The 17,327-nt window shown below is 40.4% G+C and overlaps 1 protein-coding gene across 3 annotated transcripts in view; it reads left to right on the top strand.

Moving 5' to 3' along the window:
* LOC124048492 (protein mono-ADP-ribosyltransferase PARP14-like) overlaps positions 1 to 17,327 on the top strand; it is a 40,061-nt gene that overhangs the window by 1,347 nt on the left and 21,387 nt on the right. Inside the window, exons 2-15 of one of the 3 annotated variants that reach the window (XM_046369335.1) lie at positions 1,613 to 1,809; positions 1,924 to 1,945; positions 2,165 to 2,332; positions 2,857 to 3,096; positions 4,378 to 4,620; positions 10,154 to 12,225; positions 12,443 to 12,563; positions 12,684 to 12,788; positions 15,532 to 15,594; positions 15,685 to 15,861; positions 15,991 to 16,175; positions 16,269 to 16,311; positions 16,439 to 16,543; positions 16,699 to 16,761. In XM_046369335.1, the coding sequence (XP_046225291.1) occupies positions 1,613 to 1,809; positions 1,924 to 1,945; positions 2,165 to 2,332; positions 2,857 to 3,096; positions 4,378 to 4,620; positions 10,154 to 12,225; positions 12,443 to 12,563; positions 12,684 to 12,788; positions 15,532 to 15,594; positions 15,685 to 15,861; positions 15,991 to 16,175; positions 16,269 to 16,311; positions 16,439 to 16,543; positions 16,699 to 16,761 (3,804 nt within the window). The remainder of the gene's footprint in view (positions 1 to 1,612; positions 1,810 to 1,923; positions 1,946 to 2,164; positions 2,333 to 2,856; positions 3,097 to 4,377; positions 4,621 to 10,153; positions 12,226 to 12,442; positions 12,564 to 12,683; positions 12,789 to 15,531; positions 15,595 to 15,684; positions 15,862 to 15,990; positions 16,176 to 16,268; positions 16,312 to 16,438; positions 16,544 to 16,698; positions 16,762 to 17,327) is intronic. The other 2 variants (XM_046369344.1, XM_046369350.1) reach the window with 2 other exon arrangements.

Below are 17,327 nucleotides of genomic sequence, written 5' to 3'. Positions count from 1 at the left end.
TTGAGGTGGTGATCCATCATCCACACTGATATGTCTGCCAGACATGCAGAGATGCGATTTGCCACCTGGTCATCAGAAGGGGGAAAGGAGAAGATTAGTTGTGTGTCGTCTGCATAGCAATGATAGGAGAGACCATGTGAGGTTATGACAGAGCCAAGTGACTTGGTGTATAGCGAGAATAGGAGAGGGCCTAGAACAGAGCCCTGGGGGACACCAGTGGTGAGAGCGCGTGGTGAGGAGACAGTTTCTCGCCACTCCACCTGGTAGGAGCGACCTGTCAGGTACGACGCAACGCGCTGTGCTGTGGTATATTGGCCATATATCACAAACCCCCGAGGTGCCATATTGCTATTATAAATTGGTTACCAACTTAATAAGAGCAGTAAAAAAAAAATGTTTTGTCATATCCGTGGTATATGGTCTGATATACCACGGCTTTCAGCCAACCAGCATGCAGTGCTCGAACCACCCATTTTATAATTAAGTACAAAAGTAAAATTATGAATTATTTAAATGTCCTTATATTAGGAAAATCAGATGCACCATTTTCTTATTTTTTAAATGTAGGGATAGATAGGGGCACGCTCCAACACTCAGACATAATTTACAAACGAAGCACGTGTTTAGTGAGTTCGTCAGATCAGAGGCAGTAGGGATGACCAGGGTTGTTCTCTTGATAAGTGTGTGAATTGGATAATTTTTCTGTCATGCTAAGCATTCTTAATGTAACGAGTACTTTTGGGTGTCAGGCAAAATGTATGGAGTAAAAAGTACATTATTTTCATTAGGAATGTAGTGAAGTCAAAGTTGTCAAAAATATAAATAGTAAAGGGAAATACAGATACCTCAAAAAAACAACTTAAGTAGTACCTTAAAGTATTTTTACTTAAGTTCTTTACACCACTGTATGAGACCATATACCAGGGGTATGACAAAACAAATATTTTTATGTTCTAATTATGTTTGTAACCAGTTTATAAAAACAATAAGGCACGTCCGGGTTTTGTGGTATATGGTCAATATACCCCGGCTAAGGGCTGTATCCAAGCACTCCGAGTTGTGTCGTGCTTAAGAACAGCCCGTAGCATGTTATTTAAGTGATAATGCCTGAGAAGCCGGTGTATGGAGGATATATTGGCACAGGTGTTGTTAGGCCCGAGACGAAATCGAGGGCAGGCAAACCGTGCCAAAATATTCTCCAAACACCATTTTCGAAGACAGTATCACTTTTACACAGCGGGTTACCAACATATTGAAATAATGATTGACTTATTTAAATTAAAAACTTTATTTGAATGAATTTATTCATACTATTTCTTCCTTCCACAAGATATAGTCCCGACACAAATCTAGGGTTACTACCCAAGCCGGCTGGTTGTTTGTTTTTGTTCTATCGGTTCGGTTGCCATAGACGTGACCCAGTTTAAAAAATAAAAAAAATCATTAAAAATCCTACAATGTCTAATTTTGTCTGTCATAGTTGAAGTGTACCTATGATGAAAATTACAGGCCTTTCTCATCTTTTTAAGTGGGAGAACTTGCACAATTAGTGGCTGACTAAATACTTTTTTGCCCCACTGTATGTGCTGATGGTCTGTCAATTCCTCCTCAGCTCTGCAGAAAGTGTTGGATAGAAAATGCCATAAAATTGATTTCAAAATCCCTTTTGGGGTGGTTGAGCTTCGAGTGAAACTGAAGGAAGATGGCGGTGAGACAGAAGTGAAGAAAGTTAAACCACCAGTCTTCCCTCGCCCTACAAAAGACAAACTGACTTCTCTAGGAAAGTCTTCAACTAAAGTTGTAGAGAAGGTAATTCTTTGTGTGTTACTTATATTGTATCAAGTTAGAGTTGGCAATATACAGCATTACAGCATTTAGACCTACTAATGTGTTTTCTCTCCGTCTTTGTCTGTGATGTATCAGCCAGTGTCAGAGAGTCTATCGGGTAAGACTCATATTCATAAATATACTTAATGTTGCACTATGCAGAATTCGCTCCGCAATTTCCTGGTTGCTAAAACTCTAATCGTTTTTCTAATTTCAGTTTATGTAACAACATAAACTAGCATAAAATCTAAAGGTTAAATATTGACACTTTAATAAGATATTAAATCAATAGGGAAATCACAGTAATGTTCATTCTGTGTGTCTGTTTATTATTCAGATTCAGTGACGGATAATGACATAAAATTACTACTTGTCAGAACAACCAAGGAATGTGAAAAGGAGCTCCTTAACTTGTATTTTGAGCAGTTTGCTTCAGAGGAAGGAGAGGTCAGCATAACAAGACATGGAAAGAATAGATGGGTCCTTAAACTGCCCTGTCAGTCAGGTAAGGAGTGTTTTCCCATAGACTCATCTAATTCAAATGTTCTTTCTTCAAATTAATATTATTATTGTGGATTTACTGTATGTGGGAGTTGTTAACTTGTATTGCTTTCAGTGGACAGTTCAACTTTGTACCTGTCAGGATAAGCACTAATTAGATCAACTATGACACTTGTGTATCATTCGAGGTTTCTTTCCTTTGACTGTAAAATACCATTAGTCATCTCAGCTGGGAATAGGGCTCATAAGGAAATGATTCCTTCTCGGTCACTAGAACACAATGGCTGCTATTTGAAAGTATATGTTGATTTTTTTTCAGTGAGTCTTTGTATCTCAGATCATTTACATTGTTACATGTGATAACATTGACATTGTGACACTTTGACATGTGATGACATTGTGACGTGATCACATTGTGACGTGTCATCTACTTATATCAACAAGTGAACATTTACATGAGTGAATTTCTTGAGTCTGCTTGATCATTCATGCCCACCAATAAATACTGTTCCGACTACCTTCTGTCAGATGCAGAGAAAGTCCTTGCCAAGAAGGAGCATCAGTATGGCATTTCTGTGGAGGTGTACAATGAGACAGCTGTTGAAGGGAAACTGGACAAAAGACGCTTCATCCTGACTGGGTTCAACGAGACCTGCAAGTACGACATTGTCTCTCTATACATCGGCAGCTGCAGCCAAGGTGCTGAACATGTCTGGGAGACCCTTGACGATGGAGAAAGAGTAGTGGTCACCTTCAAACAGGACATTGGTAGGTCCACAGATACAACATAAATATGGATACACCATATCACTGTTACACCATATCACTGTTACACCATATCACTATTACATCATATCACTATTACACCATATCACTATTACACCATATCACTATTACACCATATCACTGTTACACCATATCACTGTTACACCATATCACTATTACCTGATATCACTATTACACCATATCACTATTACACCATATCACTATTACACCATATCACTATTACACCATATCACTATTACACCATATCACTGTTACACCATATCACTATTACCTGATATCACTATTACACCATATCACTATTACACCATATCACTATTACACCATATCACTATTACACCATATCACTATTACCTGATATCACTATTACCTGATATCACTATTACCTGATATCACTATTACCTGATATCACTATTACCTGATATCACTATTACCTGATATCACTATTACACCATATCACTGTTACACCATATCACTGTTACACCATATCACTGTTACACCATATCACTGTTACACCATATCACTATTACACCATATCACTGTTACACCATATCACTGTTACACCATATCACTATTACCTGATATCACTGTTACACCATATCACTGTTACACCATATCACTGTTACACCATATCACTGTTACACCATATCACTGTTACACCATATCACTGTTACACCATATCACTATTACCTGATATCACTATTACACCATATCACTATTACCTGATATCACTGTTACACAATATCACTATTACACCATATCACTATTACACCATATCACTATTACACCATATCACTATTACACCATATCACTGTTACACCATATCACTGTTACACCATATCACTATTACCTGATATCACTGTTACACCATATCACTATTACACCATATCACTATTACACCATATCACTATTACACCATATCACTATTACATCATATCACTATTACACCATATCACTATTACACCATATCACTATTACACCATATCACTATTACACCATATCACTGTTACACCATATCACTGTTACATCATATCACTGTTACATCATATCACTGTTACATCATATCACTATTACATCATATCACTATTACACCATATCACTATTACATCATATCACTATTACATCATATCACTGTTACATCATATCACTGTTACATCATATCACTATTACATCATATCACTATTATACCATTCAATTATGTTGCATGACCAAACAACGAAATACAACACTAATCTAACTATCAATCTAACTATCCATGTTCTGCAGACATCAAGTCCTTCCTTAGGAAATGCTCGTCAAAGAAGTTCCAGGGCATGGAGATTGGGGCTTGCCGTTTAGAGCTGACAGACTCTGTCCTTGTCCAGGGGGACATGAGCCAATTCAAAGGAGAGGTGGAGGAGGCCCTGAATCTCTACTTCTCCAGCAGGAGGAGCAAAGGAGGGGCTATCAGGTCCCAGATTTGGGTTACAAATGGCAAGAGCATGGTCATCACCTTTGAAGACTGTCATGGTAGGGCCCTTTTCAATGACATTATGCTCTATAAATGATGTTGTGTGTAGGCCTACAGTTGTATCAATAGTTGTACATGCACATTGTATATTGTGCATTTCAAAGCGTAATGCATTACCTCCGTGTGCTATCCTGGTATTTCCAAACAGTTACAATTGATGACCTTGGAAATACAATATAGTGTTCAAGTCCTCCTCCAGTCTCATTTTCACATAATTTAAACACCTGATTTACTTAAAGGGCTCCTTTTTTTCACAATTTCCGCCTGACTGACGTGCCCAGAGTAAACTGCCAGTGGCTTAGGCCCTGAAGCTAAGATATGCATACAATAGGTACTATTAGAAATAAAGAACTTTGAAGTTTGTAGAAATGTTAAAATAATGTATGGGACTATAACACAATAGATATGGTAGGAGAAAATCCAAAGAAAAACCAACCAGAATTATTTTTTTTGTTGAGAGCCCATGCTCTTACAATGGAAAGTATAGGGGCATACTGAATTCTAGCTCCCAGGATGCAATTCCTATGGCATCCACAGGGTGTCTATGTTCAAGGTTTCAGGCTTGTAACTTCCAGAACGAATAAGAAATATGAGTTTTAGTAGAGGGAAATTTGTGTTTGGGCCCGCGATGAAGACAAGACGCACCTGCTGTTGTTGAAACAAAGTTTAGCGGTATATTTTCGGATTCCTTTCTCTGCACGTTGAACAAGTGGATTACTCAGATCGATGACGCCAACTAAACAGACTTTTTAGGATATAAAGAAGGATTTTATCTAACAAAATGACACCACATGTTATAGCTGGGACCCTTTGGATTACAAATAGGAGGAAGATTTTCAAAAAGTAAGTGAATATTTAATCGCTATTTGTGAATTTATGAAACCTGTGCTGGTTGAAAAATATTTTGATGTGGGGCACCGTCCTCAAACAATCACATGGCATGCTTTAGCTGTAATGGCTACTGTAAATCGCGCCGTGCAGTTAGATTAACAATCATTTAAGCTTTCAACCGATATAAGACACTTGTATGCACCTAAATGTTTAATATCCATAATGTTTATGATTATTTATTTGAATTGCCTCCAGTTTCACCGGAAGTTGTCCCGATAGGTGGTCACAGTATGATATGAAATGGCTCAAGTGAGGGAGGAAGACTTTCTTCTGTTCTCTATTGCTCCTATTTTATTTATTTTATTTAACAAGGAAGGGCTCATTGAGGTTAAAATCTCTTTTTCAAGAGCTTCCTGGCCAAGATAGGCAGCACCGAGTCATTACAAAAAATTACAGACAGACAACATGAAAAACTACAAGTAATCTAGTAAAAATCATTGAATTCACAAGAGTATAACAAAATAAAATAAAAAACAGCTACTACTACTATTGTTCCTCAAGCGAGGAGGGAGACTGATGACATGACATCTGACCATCAGACCTACTCCTTGAAGATGGAAGTAGTCTTCAAAAAACATAATTTTGCTCAAAACATATAGAATACCAGTCAAACGTTTGAACACACCTACTCTTTCCAGGGTTTTTCTTTATTTTTACTATTTTCTACAACGTAGAATAATTAGTGAAGACGTCAGAGCTATGAAATAACACATACAGTTGATGTTGGAAGTTTACATACACCTTAGCCAAATACATTTAAACTCAGTTGTTCACAATTCCTGATATTTAATGCAAGTACAAATCCCCGTCTTAGGTCAGTTAGGATCACCACTTTATTTTAGAATGTGAAATGTTAGAGTAATAGTACATACAATGATTCATTTCAGCTTTTATTTCTTTCATCACATTCCCAGTAGGTCAGAAGTTTACATACTCAATTAGTATTTGGTAGCATTGCCTTTAAATTGTTTATCTTGGGTCAAATGTTTTGGTTTGCCTTCCACAAGCTTCCCACAATAAGTTGGGTGAATTTTGTCCCATTTCTCCTGACAGAGCTGGTGTAACTGAGTCAGGTTTTGTAGGCCTCCTTGCTCGCACACGCTTTTACAGTTATGCCCACACATTTTCTATATGATTGAGGTCAGGGCTTTGTGATGGCCACTGCCAACACCTTGACTTTGTTGTCCTTAAGCCATTTTGCCACAACTTTGAAAGTATGCTTGGGGTCATTGTCCATTTGGAAGACCCATTTGCGACCAAGCTTTAACTTCCTGACTGTTGTCTTGAGATGTTGCTTCAATATATCCACATAATTTTCCTACCTTATGTTAAATGCACCAGTCCCTCCTGCAGCAAAGCACCCCCACAACATGATGCTGCCACCCACGTGCTTCACGGTTGGGATAGTGTTCTTCAGCTTGCAAGCCTCCCCCTTTTTCCTCCAAACATAATGATGGTCATTATGGCCAAACAGTTCTATTTTTGTTTCATCAGACCAGAGAACATTTCTCCAAAAAGTACGATCTTTGTCCCCATGTGCAGTTGCAAACCATAGTCTGGTTTTTTTATGGCGGTTTTGGAGCAGTGGCTTCTTCCTTGCTGAGCAGCCTTTCAGGTTATGTCAATATATGACTCATTTTACTGTGGATATAGATACTTTTGTACCTGTGTCCTCCAGCATCTTCACAAGGTCCTTTGCTGTTGTTCTGGGATTGATTTGCACTTTTCGCACCAAACTACGTTCATCTCCAGGAGACAGAACGTGTCTCCTTCCTGAGCAGTATGATGACTGCGTGGTCCCATGGTGTTGATACTTGCGTACTATTGTTTGAACAGATGAACATGGTACCTTCAGGCGTTTGGAAATTGCTCCCAAGGATGAACCAGACTTGTGGAGGTGTATAAATTTTTTTCTGATGTCTTGGCTGATTTCTTTTGATTTTCCCATGATGTCAAGCAAGGAGGCACTGAGTTTGAAGGTAGGCCTTGAAATACATCCACAGGTACACCTAAAATTGACTCAAATTATTTCAATTAGCCTATCAGAAGTTTCCAAAGCCATGACATCCTTTTCTGGATTTTCCAAGTTGTTTTAAAAGGCACAGTCAACTTAGTGTATGTAAACTTCTGACCCACTGGAATTGTGATACAGTGAATTATAAGTGAAATAATCTGTCTGTAAACAATTGTTGGAAAAATTACTTGTGTCATGCACAAAGTAGTTATGACCTAACCAACTTGCCAAAACTATAGTTTGTTAACAAGAAATTTGTGGAGTGGTTGAAAAACGAGTTTTCATGACTCCAACCTAAGTGTATGTAAACTTCCGACTTCAACTGTATGGAATCATGTAGTAACCAAAAAAAGTGTTAAACAAATCTAAATATATTTTATAGTTTAGATTCTTCTTGGACCGCAGAGTGAAGGAAAAGCAGCCAACAAGTTCTCAGTATATGTGTGAACTCCTTCAAGGGGGAGATAGTGTTGGAAAAGCATTCCAGGTTAGGCTGATTGAGAGAATGCCAAGAGTGTGCAAAGCTGTCATCAAGGCAAAGGGTGGCTACAGTTTTATCAAAAATTCCCTGAAATTAGTTTAACACGATCAAAGTAATTAATCGTGTAACTGTAATTCACTAGGAAATCGGGACACCAAGGAAAGTATTCAGATTACAAAATTATAATTTCCCAATATAACCTTTCAGATATTTTCATATCTGATCAATAGTCTTCTGATTAATGATTTATTTATTTTACCTCACGTTAGTCTCATTCCAAACGTCGTAAATTGTTGGTTATCTGCACGAATCCAGTCTCCACTATGAGTCATCCATAGGTCAATTGTCTTAAATAATTTATTTATTACTAATTAAATAATTCACAGAAATGCATAAACAAACAGTAAATATGGTTACATGAAATGTTAGAATGTGCCCCTAGTGGGCTGAACCGGCATGGCAGCTTGTTAGACAAAGGGGCAATGGGGTAGTCGACTAAGAAGTCACTACAGAGTTAATAACTATAGCAGTTGAAATGCTAATCCTTACACATGAACGCTCACTCAGTCGGGAACAATTGCAATCAATATATATATTTACGCTCAGTGTGTCGTCTTGATCGCTGGTGAAAAAGTCTTTCTTTTGTAGGATTGTCCGTCTCTCTCCCGGTTGTGGTTAAAGGGGATTGTTCAGATTGACATTCATTATAGAATGGATGTTTCGGCTGTTGTCGTTCTTCGCGTTCAGTGATGCCAAATTCCTAGCTGCAGACTAGTAATCAAAGACTTGTTCTCATTCTGTCGGTATCGATAGTCTGAGTTTAACCATGTGGTATGGTTGAAAGATTCAGCAATGGTCTGCAACCTTTAGTCCCCCTCCTAATGGAGAAAAACATGGTCTACTGAATTTCTCAAAGTGGGGTTTTATTCAGAATGGCAGAAGAGGTCTGTCTCAGGATGTCTGGCCCTAACTGGGTTCAGGGGCAGTCCTCTGATTTAGTTCATATCAAAAGGGAATTGTATTTTTCTTCATTAAACAGTCCACAATCATATTACACCATTATTCAAACGGTATCATCCTCACTCATTCATCTTATACAACAATTAGATGTAAACCTCATATCTGAGGCTATTATATAAACAGCGTTATGGTAATGTGGCCACACCGTCTCTCTTGAGCTTCCCAAGTTGTGACAAACGGACCAGTTCGTAGCTGGATTCTTCACCGATCTTTTACACTTTCTCTAGAACATGAAATTTGTTCGTACCTCAAGTTCTGTGAGGTGGAAGGATTTCCTTTGTCTCCATGAAAAACTACTCCCTATAACTGTGTGTCCACGAGGCAGGGTCTTCCTTAGGAATTTACGACCTCACTCTGCCCACAGCAGTCTGTGTAAAGATTTTCCTCCTCTTCTAAGGAGGAGTAGCGAGAAGGATCGGAAGACCAATGCGCAGCGTGGTAAGTGTCCATATCGTTTAATAAAACATAAACTGAACACTCAATGAATACAAAACAATAAACGTGAACAAAACCGAAACAGTACCGTGTGGCGAACAAACACAGACACGGAAACAATCACCCACAAACCAACAGTAAAACTCAGGCTACCAAAGTATGATTCTCAATCAGAGACAACTAACGACACCTGCCTCTGATTGAGAACCATACTAGGCCGAAACATAGAAATCCAACCCAACATAGAATTCCCACCCAACTTACATCCTGACCAACTAAAACAAACAAATAACACAAGAACTAGGGTCAGAACGTGACAGTCTGGTTGTAAGAAGCAGAGAGCGGGGGATGGTGCTCGCTGTACTCAAAGAGGGCAACATCATGACACTACTTTGAAGAGTATAAAATATTTGTTTAACACTTTTTTTGGTTACTACATCATTCCATGTGTTATTTCATAGTTTTGATATCTTGACTATAATTCTACAATGTAGAAAATAGTAAAAATATTTTAAAAACCTTGAATAAGTAGGTTAGTTCAAACTTTTGACTGGCACTGTATAATTTTGCCTTAGTGTGTGTACTGTACTGTATTCCTACTTGGGATATCACTTTTCAACAGGAGAAATGGATGATGTCTTTAAGTCAATTCAGTAGTAAGTCATTCTGTCCCCTGTTCTCCTTGTTCCAGTTGCCCATCAGGTGGCAGAACACAAGCATCATTTTGGTGGGGTCGACCTCATAGCTCAGCTGTTCTACTCCAGCCTGCAGAAGGCTTTGACAGGACAAACAGCCCTCCTCCCAGACATCCCCACTGAAGTGACCTTTCCACTCAGTGTGGAACTCCTTGACTTCATTAACCATGATGAGACCCGCAAGCAGGAAATTACAACTGGACTCCTTAGGGTCCATGCTAGAGTTTCCTTCAACATGAGTACAGAACCCCCTCAGATGGAACTGAACATGACCATGGAGAATGAGTCTTTGGGCATGCTCAGATTGTTCCCTACATGGGAGAGGAAAGCCCGGAGACAGGCTCTGGCCTTGCTAAAGAAATATAAAGAGGTTCAGCTGCCCATAGAGGTGGAGGCCTGGGAAAGGATCGAGAGCGGTTGCCTTGGTCTCAAATCCCCTGGCGCTAGCATCTCTTACAGGAGCACCAGTGCTGAGATAGTGGTGGTGTGTGTGCAGAATGAGGCGAAGACCCTAGTGGAGAAGATTGAGCAAATGGTGAAAAATGCTAGTGATGAGCTCGAGAGGGAGAGGAACACGGTATTAAGAAAAATCCCACTGGACTCTAAGGAAAAGCTTGATTTCATTTGTGATCTCGTCTCTGGTAAACTAGTGGACGTAGGGTTTTCTAAAGATGAAGAAAGCTTTATCATCTGCCTAAAGGGTTTGGAGAACCAGGTGAGCACAGCAGAAGGTGCCGTGAAAGAGGCCCTGGGGAAAGTTGAAGCCAAACTCCTTGAGATATCAATGCCTCTGGTGGAGTTCCTAAAGTCTGTGGACCTGAAGAAGATTGAGAAGAACCACTTTGCCCAGAACAACATATCGTCTGTGTTCCTCCTTGGTAATGATTCCATCCAGATCCTGGCAGATAGAACTAACATCCAGAGAGCTGAAGACAAACTACGCGAGGTCATCAAAGAGGAAGTCATCAAACTCACACCAGACCAAACCCACGTGACAAAGGGCGAACAATGGCTGCAGTTCTTTGCCAGACTCAACGGGGAGCTCAAATCCACCAAGAACAACCACAATGTCATCATCTCAGTTTCACAGGAGAAGATCGGTGTCTGTGGATTCTCCAATGTTGTAGCAGATGTGTCAGGGAAGTTAAGGGGATACCTGGATAACAAGAAGCCAGAAACAGTGGACGTCCCTCTCAAATCAGTGCAGGAAGTACAGTATGTGGCCTCTTGTATGAAACTCTCAGAGGTCCCTGAAATTAAGGCCCTTGGCGTGACTATACTGCCATGCAAAACACAAGGATCCCCTTGCCTGAAGATCACTGCAGCGAGGGATAAAATCAAAAAGGCCTTAGATGCAGTGAAACAGCAGGTCAGTACAATAACGACAGAGAAGTATACATACTCCGAAGCCGGCAAGTCCAAAGTCCTGGAAAAGAACCGAGTTGCTCTGCAGGCAAAGGCCAAGGATTTAGGGTGTAAGCTCTACCTATCACCATTGATTACCCACTGCCAGAAATACAGCTACGACATAGACGGGTGTGTCACTTTAACCGTGGGTCAGGGTAACATCTCCCAACATGCTGCAGATGCTCTGATCTGCCCTCTGAGCAGCAGCCTGGCCTTCGATACTCAGATCGCCAAGCAATTCCTTCAGATGGGTGGGCCTGAGATCAGGAAGGTGTGTGACAAGCTCCTGAAGGAAAGGCAAACTCTACAGGCGGGAGATGTGGTCTTGTCCAACCCAGGAACCCTTGGAACTAAACACCTCATCTATGCAGGCATTCCTGTATTGGGGGAGGCTTCCACACCTCTCAACATTGTCTATCTGCAGTCTGCTGTCAGGGACAGTTTATTGGGAGCAGAACAAATGAAGTGTGTCTCCATAGGCATGCCAGTGATGGGGTATGGCACCTTTGGTTTTTCTGTCAAAGAAAGCTGTGTAGCAGTTATCAAGGGAATCCTAGATTTCATCAACGCTGATCAGAAACCCCCCCAACTGAGGAATATATTTGTGATCGACTCTGATGCCAAGCTAGTGGGGGAGTTCCAATCAGCTATTGAAGGAAAGGTAATTCTGCTTCTCCACATAGCATTCCATGTTGATCTAGTTGGACAGGTTCTTTTGTTTATAATGCCACCCGGCTCTACCTTAGATTTAACATACCAAGTCAAACCACGGTACATTCTTGTGTGTGATTGAAGAGGAAATGTACAGTGGCATTTGTAAACGTGGTCAAGTATTCATGTTGAAAGTGAAACCTCTTTTGTCCTGCTTAATTTAACAGGGTTATCGTCGTCAACCAAAAAACAGCAAACCAGCAAAAGGCACAACTCCAACTTCTCCCCCTGCAGCCAACGCCTCACATAACACACCTCCACCACCACCACCCCTAGCGGCTAAACCAGGTTCAGACATCAAAGGTTATTTCCTTCAACCATACATTTTTGTGTTAACATAAAGATAAATACTGCAGGAAACCTATTGCATGCCGGGTCCTCACTCAGACTTCTCTCCTCTATTAACAGTGATTATAGGTGGCGTGTCAGTGATCCTGAAGAAGGGCGACATCACCAAAGAGACAGTGGACGTCATAGTGAATTCCAACAACCAAAATCTGGATCTGAACTCTGGTAAGTGTCAGTTTCAATGTTTACAATTAGGCAAATTATCTCAATTTAGACTTTTAGGTTTTAGTTCAGGTTAGTCACAAGTCTTTAGAGGGTTGCTGAACTTACTGATTGAGCCTCGGTTTCAATCTTCCTCATTAGGAAACGCACCTGAGAAAGAGATTTGGGTCTTGGAGCCTTACTTTGATGTGGGTGTCTCTTGTATGTGTTCACACATGGGAAGAGTTTCTACATTCACTCTGACAAAAACAGTACACGGTTACAATCAATCACCCTTCTAGATAACTTAAAACCAGGTCTTGTGTCTGGAAGTAGCCTAGGTTAGCTAGCAAACTTCTTTCACCAATTAGCTTCAGCCAGCCGGTGCACGACTTTGGCAAAGTTGGTTTGACTTTGGATAGCCTATCTGTGGGGCTAGTCAATATATTACACAATATAAATGGGAGTATACTTTCATGTTACACACACCTTTTTAGTTTTCTCATTAAATTATTTCAATATTTGTATATTAATTTCTACAAATAGTTGTTGGTTTGAGGTTTTAATGTGATTGCAATTTGGACCTATTGAAATGTACAAATATTGTCCAATGTACAGTTGAAGTCGGAAGTTTACATACACTTAGGTTGGAGTCATTAAAACTAGTTTTGCAACCACCACAAATTTCTTGTTAATTAACAAACTATAGTTTTGGCAAGTTGGTTAGGACATCTACTGTGTGCATGACACAAGTAAAAATGTCCAACTATTGTTTACAGACAGATTATTTCACTTGTAATTCACTGTATCACAATTGCATTGGGTCAGAAGTTTACATACACTAAGTTGACCGTGTAATTTGAGTCAATTTGAGGTGTACCTGTGGATGTATTTCAAGGCCTACCTTCAAACTCAGTGCCTCTTTACTTGACATCATAGGAAAATCAAAAGAAATCAGCCAAGAGCTCAGGAAAAAAATGGTAGACCTCCACAAGTCTGGTTCATCCTTGGGAGCAATTTCCAAACGCCTGAAGGTACTATGTTCACCTGTACAAACAATAGTACTCAAGTATAAACACCATGGGACCACGCAGCCGTCATACTGCTCAAGAAGGAGACTTGTTGTGTCTCCTGGAGATGAACGTAGTTTGGTGCGAAAAGTGCAAATCAATCCCACAACAACAGCAAAGGACCTTGTGAAGATGCTGGAGGAAACAGGTACAAAAGTATCTATATCCACAGTAAAACGAGTCCTATATCGACATAACCTGAAAAGCTGCTCAGCAAGGTAGAAGCCACTGCTCCAAAACCGCCATAAAGGCCAGACTACGATTTGCAACTGCACATGGGGACAAAGAACTTACTTTTTGGAGAAATGTCCTCTGGTCTGATGAAACAAAAATATAACTGTTTGGCCATAATGACCATTTATGTTTGGAGGAAAAAGGGGAAGGCTTGCAAGCCGAAGAACACCATCCCAACCATGAAGCACGGGGGTAGCAGCATCATGTTGTGAGGGTGATTTGCTGCAGGAGGGACTGGTGCACTTCACAAAATAGATGGCATCATGAGGTAGGACAATTATGTGGATATATTGAAGCAACATCTCAAGACAGTCAGGAAGTTAAAGCTTGGTCGCAAATGGGTCTTCCAAATGGACAATGACCCCAAGCATACTTCCAAAGTTGTGGCAAAATGGCTTAAGGACAACAAGTCAAGGTATTGGAGTGGCCACCACAAAGCCCTGACCTCAGTCCCATGGAAAATGTGTGGGCAGGACTGAAAAAGTGTGTGTGAGCAAGGAGGCCTACGAAACCTGACTCAGTTACACCAGCTCTGTCAGGAGGAATGGGCCAAAATTCACCCAACTTATTGTGGGAAGCATGTGGAAGGCTACCTGAAACGTTTGACCCAAGTTAAACAATTTAAAGGCAATGCTACCAAATACTAATTCAGTGTATGTAAACTTCTGACCCACTAGGAATATGATGAAAGAAATAAAAGTTCAAATAAATAATTCTCTCTACTATTATTCTGACATTTCACATTCTTAAAATAAAGTGGTGATCCTAACTGACCTAAGACAGGGAATTTTTACTTTAGGATTAAATGGCAGGAATTGTAAAAAAAAAAACTGAGTTTAAATGTATTTGGCTAAGGTGTATGTAAACTTCTGACTTCAACTGTACACTGAGTAATTTACTGATGGTCCCTAACTAGCCCCGTAGGGATATCCAAAATGAAACCAATTTGTCCATGGTCAGTGTGCTGGGCATTATGATCAGTCGTGTTCAACTGCCACTCCGAATTGGTGATTACTTGTGTGCTGCCGGCTGTGGGCATGTGGGCAGGATTGAAATAAACCCAATCCAAGGAAAACCGTTACGTACCCTTCATTCCGTGACATACCCTTTTTTTCCCTAATAACATCTAGGGCCGGGATGATACCAGTATCGCAATACTCGTTAGGATCGTGGCAAAGAAACAAAACACGAAGGAAATTTGACTTTGTTAGGAAAACAGCCCTGATGTTTCAAACAAACAAACATTATGATGTCATCCAGTGTCACATGTATTTATTTTCCAAGCTAAAGCACACAACATTTTAAATAGGGCAGGTTTTTAAAGGAACACATTTTGGTCTGCTTCATGTTTTGCATGTAAAAAAAAATCAGAATAAATGTTTCCACAAAGGCCATTTTCAACCAGAAAAGTTGTTTTTTTGATTGTTGCTCTCTAACATATCTCATACTCATTGACTTGACAGGGGTTTCTGGAGCCATCCTGCAAGCGGCTGGGAAATCTGTAGCAGATGAATGCAAAATAATTGGTTGAGTATTATTTTATTAAGTCTTTATTTGTCCAGAAATGAAAGTGCATTGAGGTGTGTAGAATTTACTTTGTGTCCCAATTTCCCCAGGTATGCTGAAGGCCGATGGTGTTGTGCTCACTTGTGGTGGGAACCTAAACTGTAAAAACATAGCTCAGATGGTTGGGCCCAAGAATTCTGCAGGTATCATCACCTCCATAGAGAAGGTCCTTCAGCTGTGTGAGAGCCAGAATGCAGCCACAGTGTCCATCCCTACTATTGGCACAGGTGATTCAACTGAACTGTAGTATAAAACTAAAATATCCATTCCGGTGTCACTTGTATTGATTAATCAATATATTTATTGGTTTCAAATGATCCATTTATCACTTTGGATGCTGATGTCTTATGCTTTAGGGAAAGGTGGCATTGAACCCAAAGATTGCATCAAGGCCATTCTAAAAGGACTGGAGAGCCACAAGTCACAGATGACCTCATCCAGCATCAAAATCATTTTCATAGTGGCCTTTGAGCAGAAGATCTTTGACTCCTTGAGAAATTACTTTAACAAAAGGAACCTGCCCCCACACAAAATCAAGCAGGTAGATTTAGTGTGACTAAGGCTCAGTTGGACATGTTCTGTGGTTTTGTTTGGTTGATGCGTGTAATAACTTAAGGTTATGGGTTTTATCTAGGCTGCAGCCACACCTTCTCAGTCCAGTCTTCCCCCAAATCACGGTTGGATTTTGATACATCTTTGTTTACATTTTACATGAATTTGCGCTGTTCTATTTCAACATTTGCGTTGGTTGTCATCATCACAATAATGATTGTCGCTGAAATGTTTACCTTTTCCGACCCCTAGTAAAAATCCATGGTGTCAGAATTGAATTGAGGAAAGGCAACATTACTCAAGAAACTGTCAGAGGCATTGTGAATAGCACCAACGCTGATATCAGCGTCACAGGAGGTCTGTATATGGAAAAAACAAACATAAAATGGTACATTGTTAGCACACTACAGAAAATAAAGTAGTAGCTATTCTGTGAATATAACTTTCTCCATACAGTCTTTTTTCAAATAGATTTTAAGGATATGACCTCATTTTAAACATGTTATTTCCAGGAGTTAGTGCGGCGATCATCAAAGCAGCTGGGAACGCAGTTGAACAGGAGTGCAGAACCATTTGTGAGTTTCTCCCACAGCCATTCACCTGTGGTGTCATTCACCTGTGGTGTCATTCACCTGTGGTGTCATTCACCTGTGGTGTCTCACAGCCATTCACCTGTGGCGTCTCACAGCCATTCACCTGTGGTGTCATTCACCTGTGGTGTCTCACAGCCATTCACCTGTGGTGTCATTCACCTGTTGTGTCTCACAGCCATTCACCTGTGGTGTCATTCACCTGTGGTGTCTCACAGCCATTCACCTGTGGCGTCTCACAGCCATTCACCTGTGGTGTCATTCACCTGTGGTGTCATTCACCTGTGGTGTCATTCACCTGTGGTGTCTCACAGCCATTCACCTGTGGCGTCTCACAGCCATTCACCTGTGGTGTCATTCACCTGTGGTGTCATTCACCTGTGGTGTCATTCACCTGTGGTGTCTCACAGCCATTCACCTGTGGTGTCATTCACCTGTGGTGTCATTCACCTGTGGTGCCATTCACCTGTGGTGTCATTCACCTGTGGTGTCTCACAGCCATTCACCTGTGGTGTCTCACAGCCATTCACCTGTGGTGTCTCACAGCCATT

This window comes from Oncorhynchus gorbuscha, linkage group LG01 (genome assembly GCF_021184085.1).
Source record: "Oncorhynchus gorbuscha isolate QuinsamMale2020 ecotype Even-year linkage group LG01, OgorEven_v1.0, whole genome shotgun sequence".
NCBI lineage: Eukaryota > Metazoa > Chordata > Actinopteri > Salmoniformes > Salmonidae > Oncorhynchus > Oncorhynchus gorbuscha.
The sequence above is the reverse complement of the archived record's forward strand: the minus strand, read 5'-3'. Positions and strand labels throughout refer to the sequence as shown.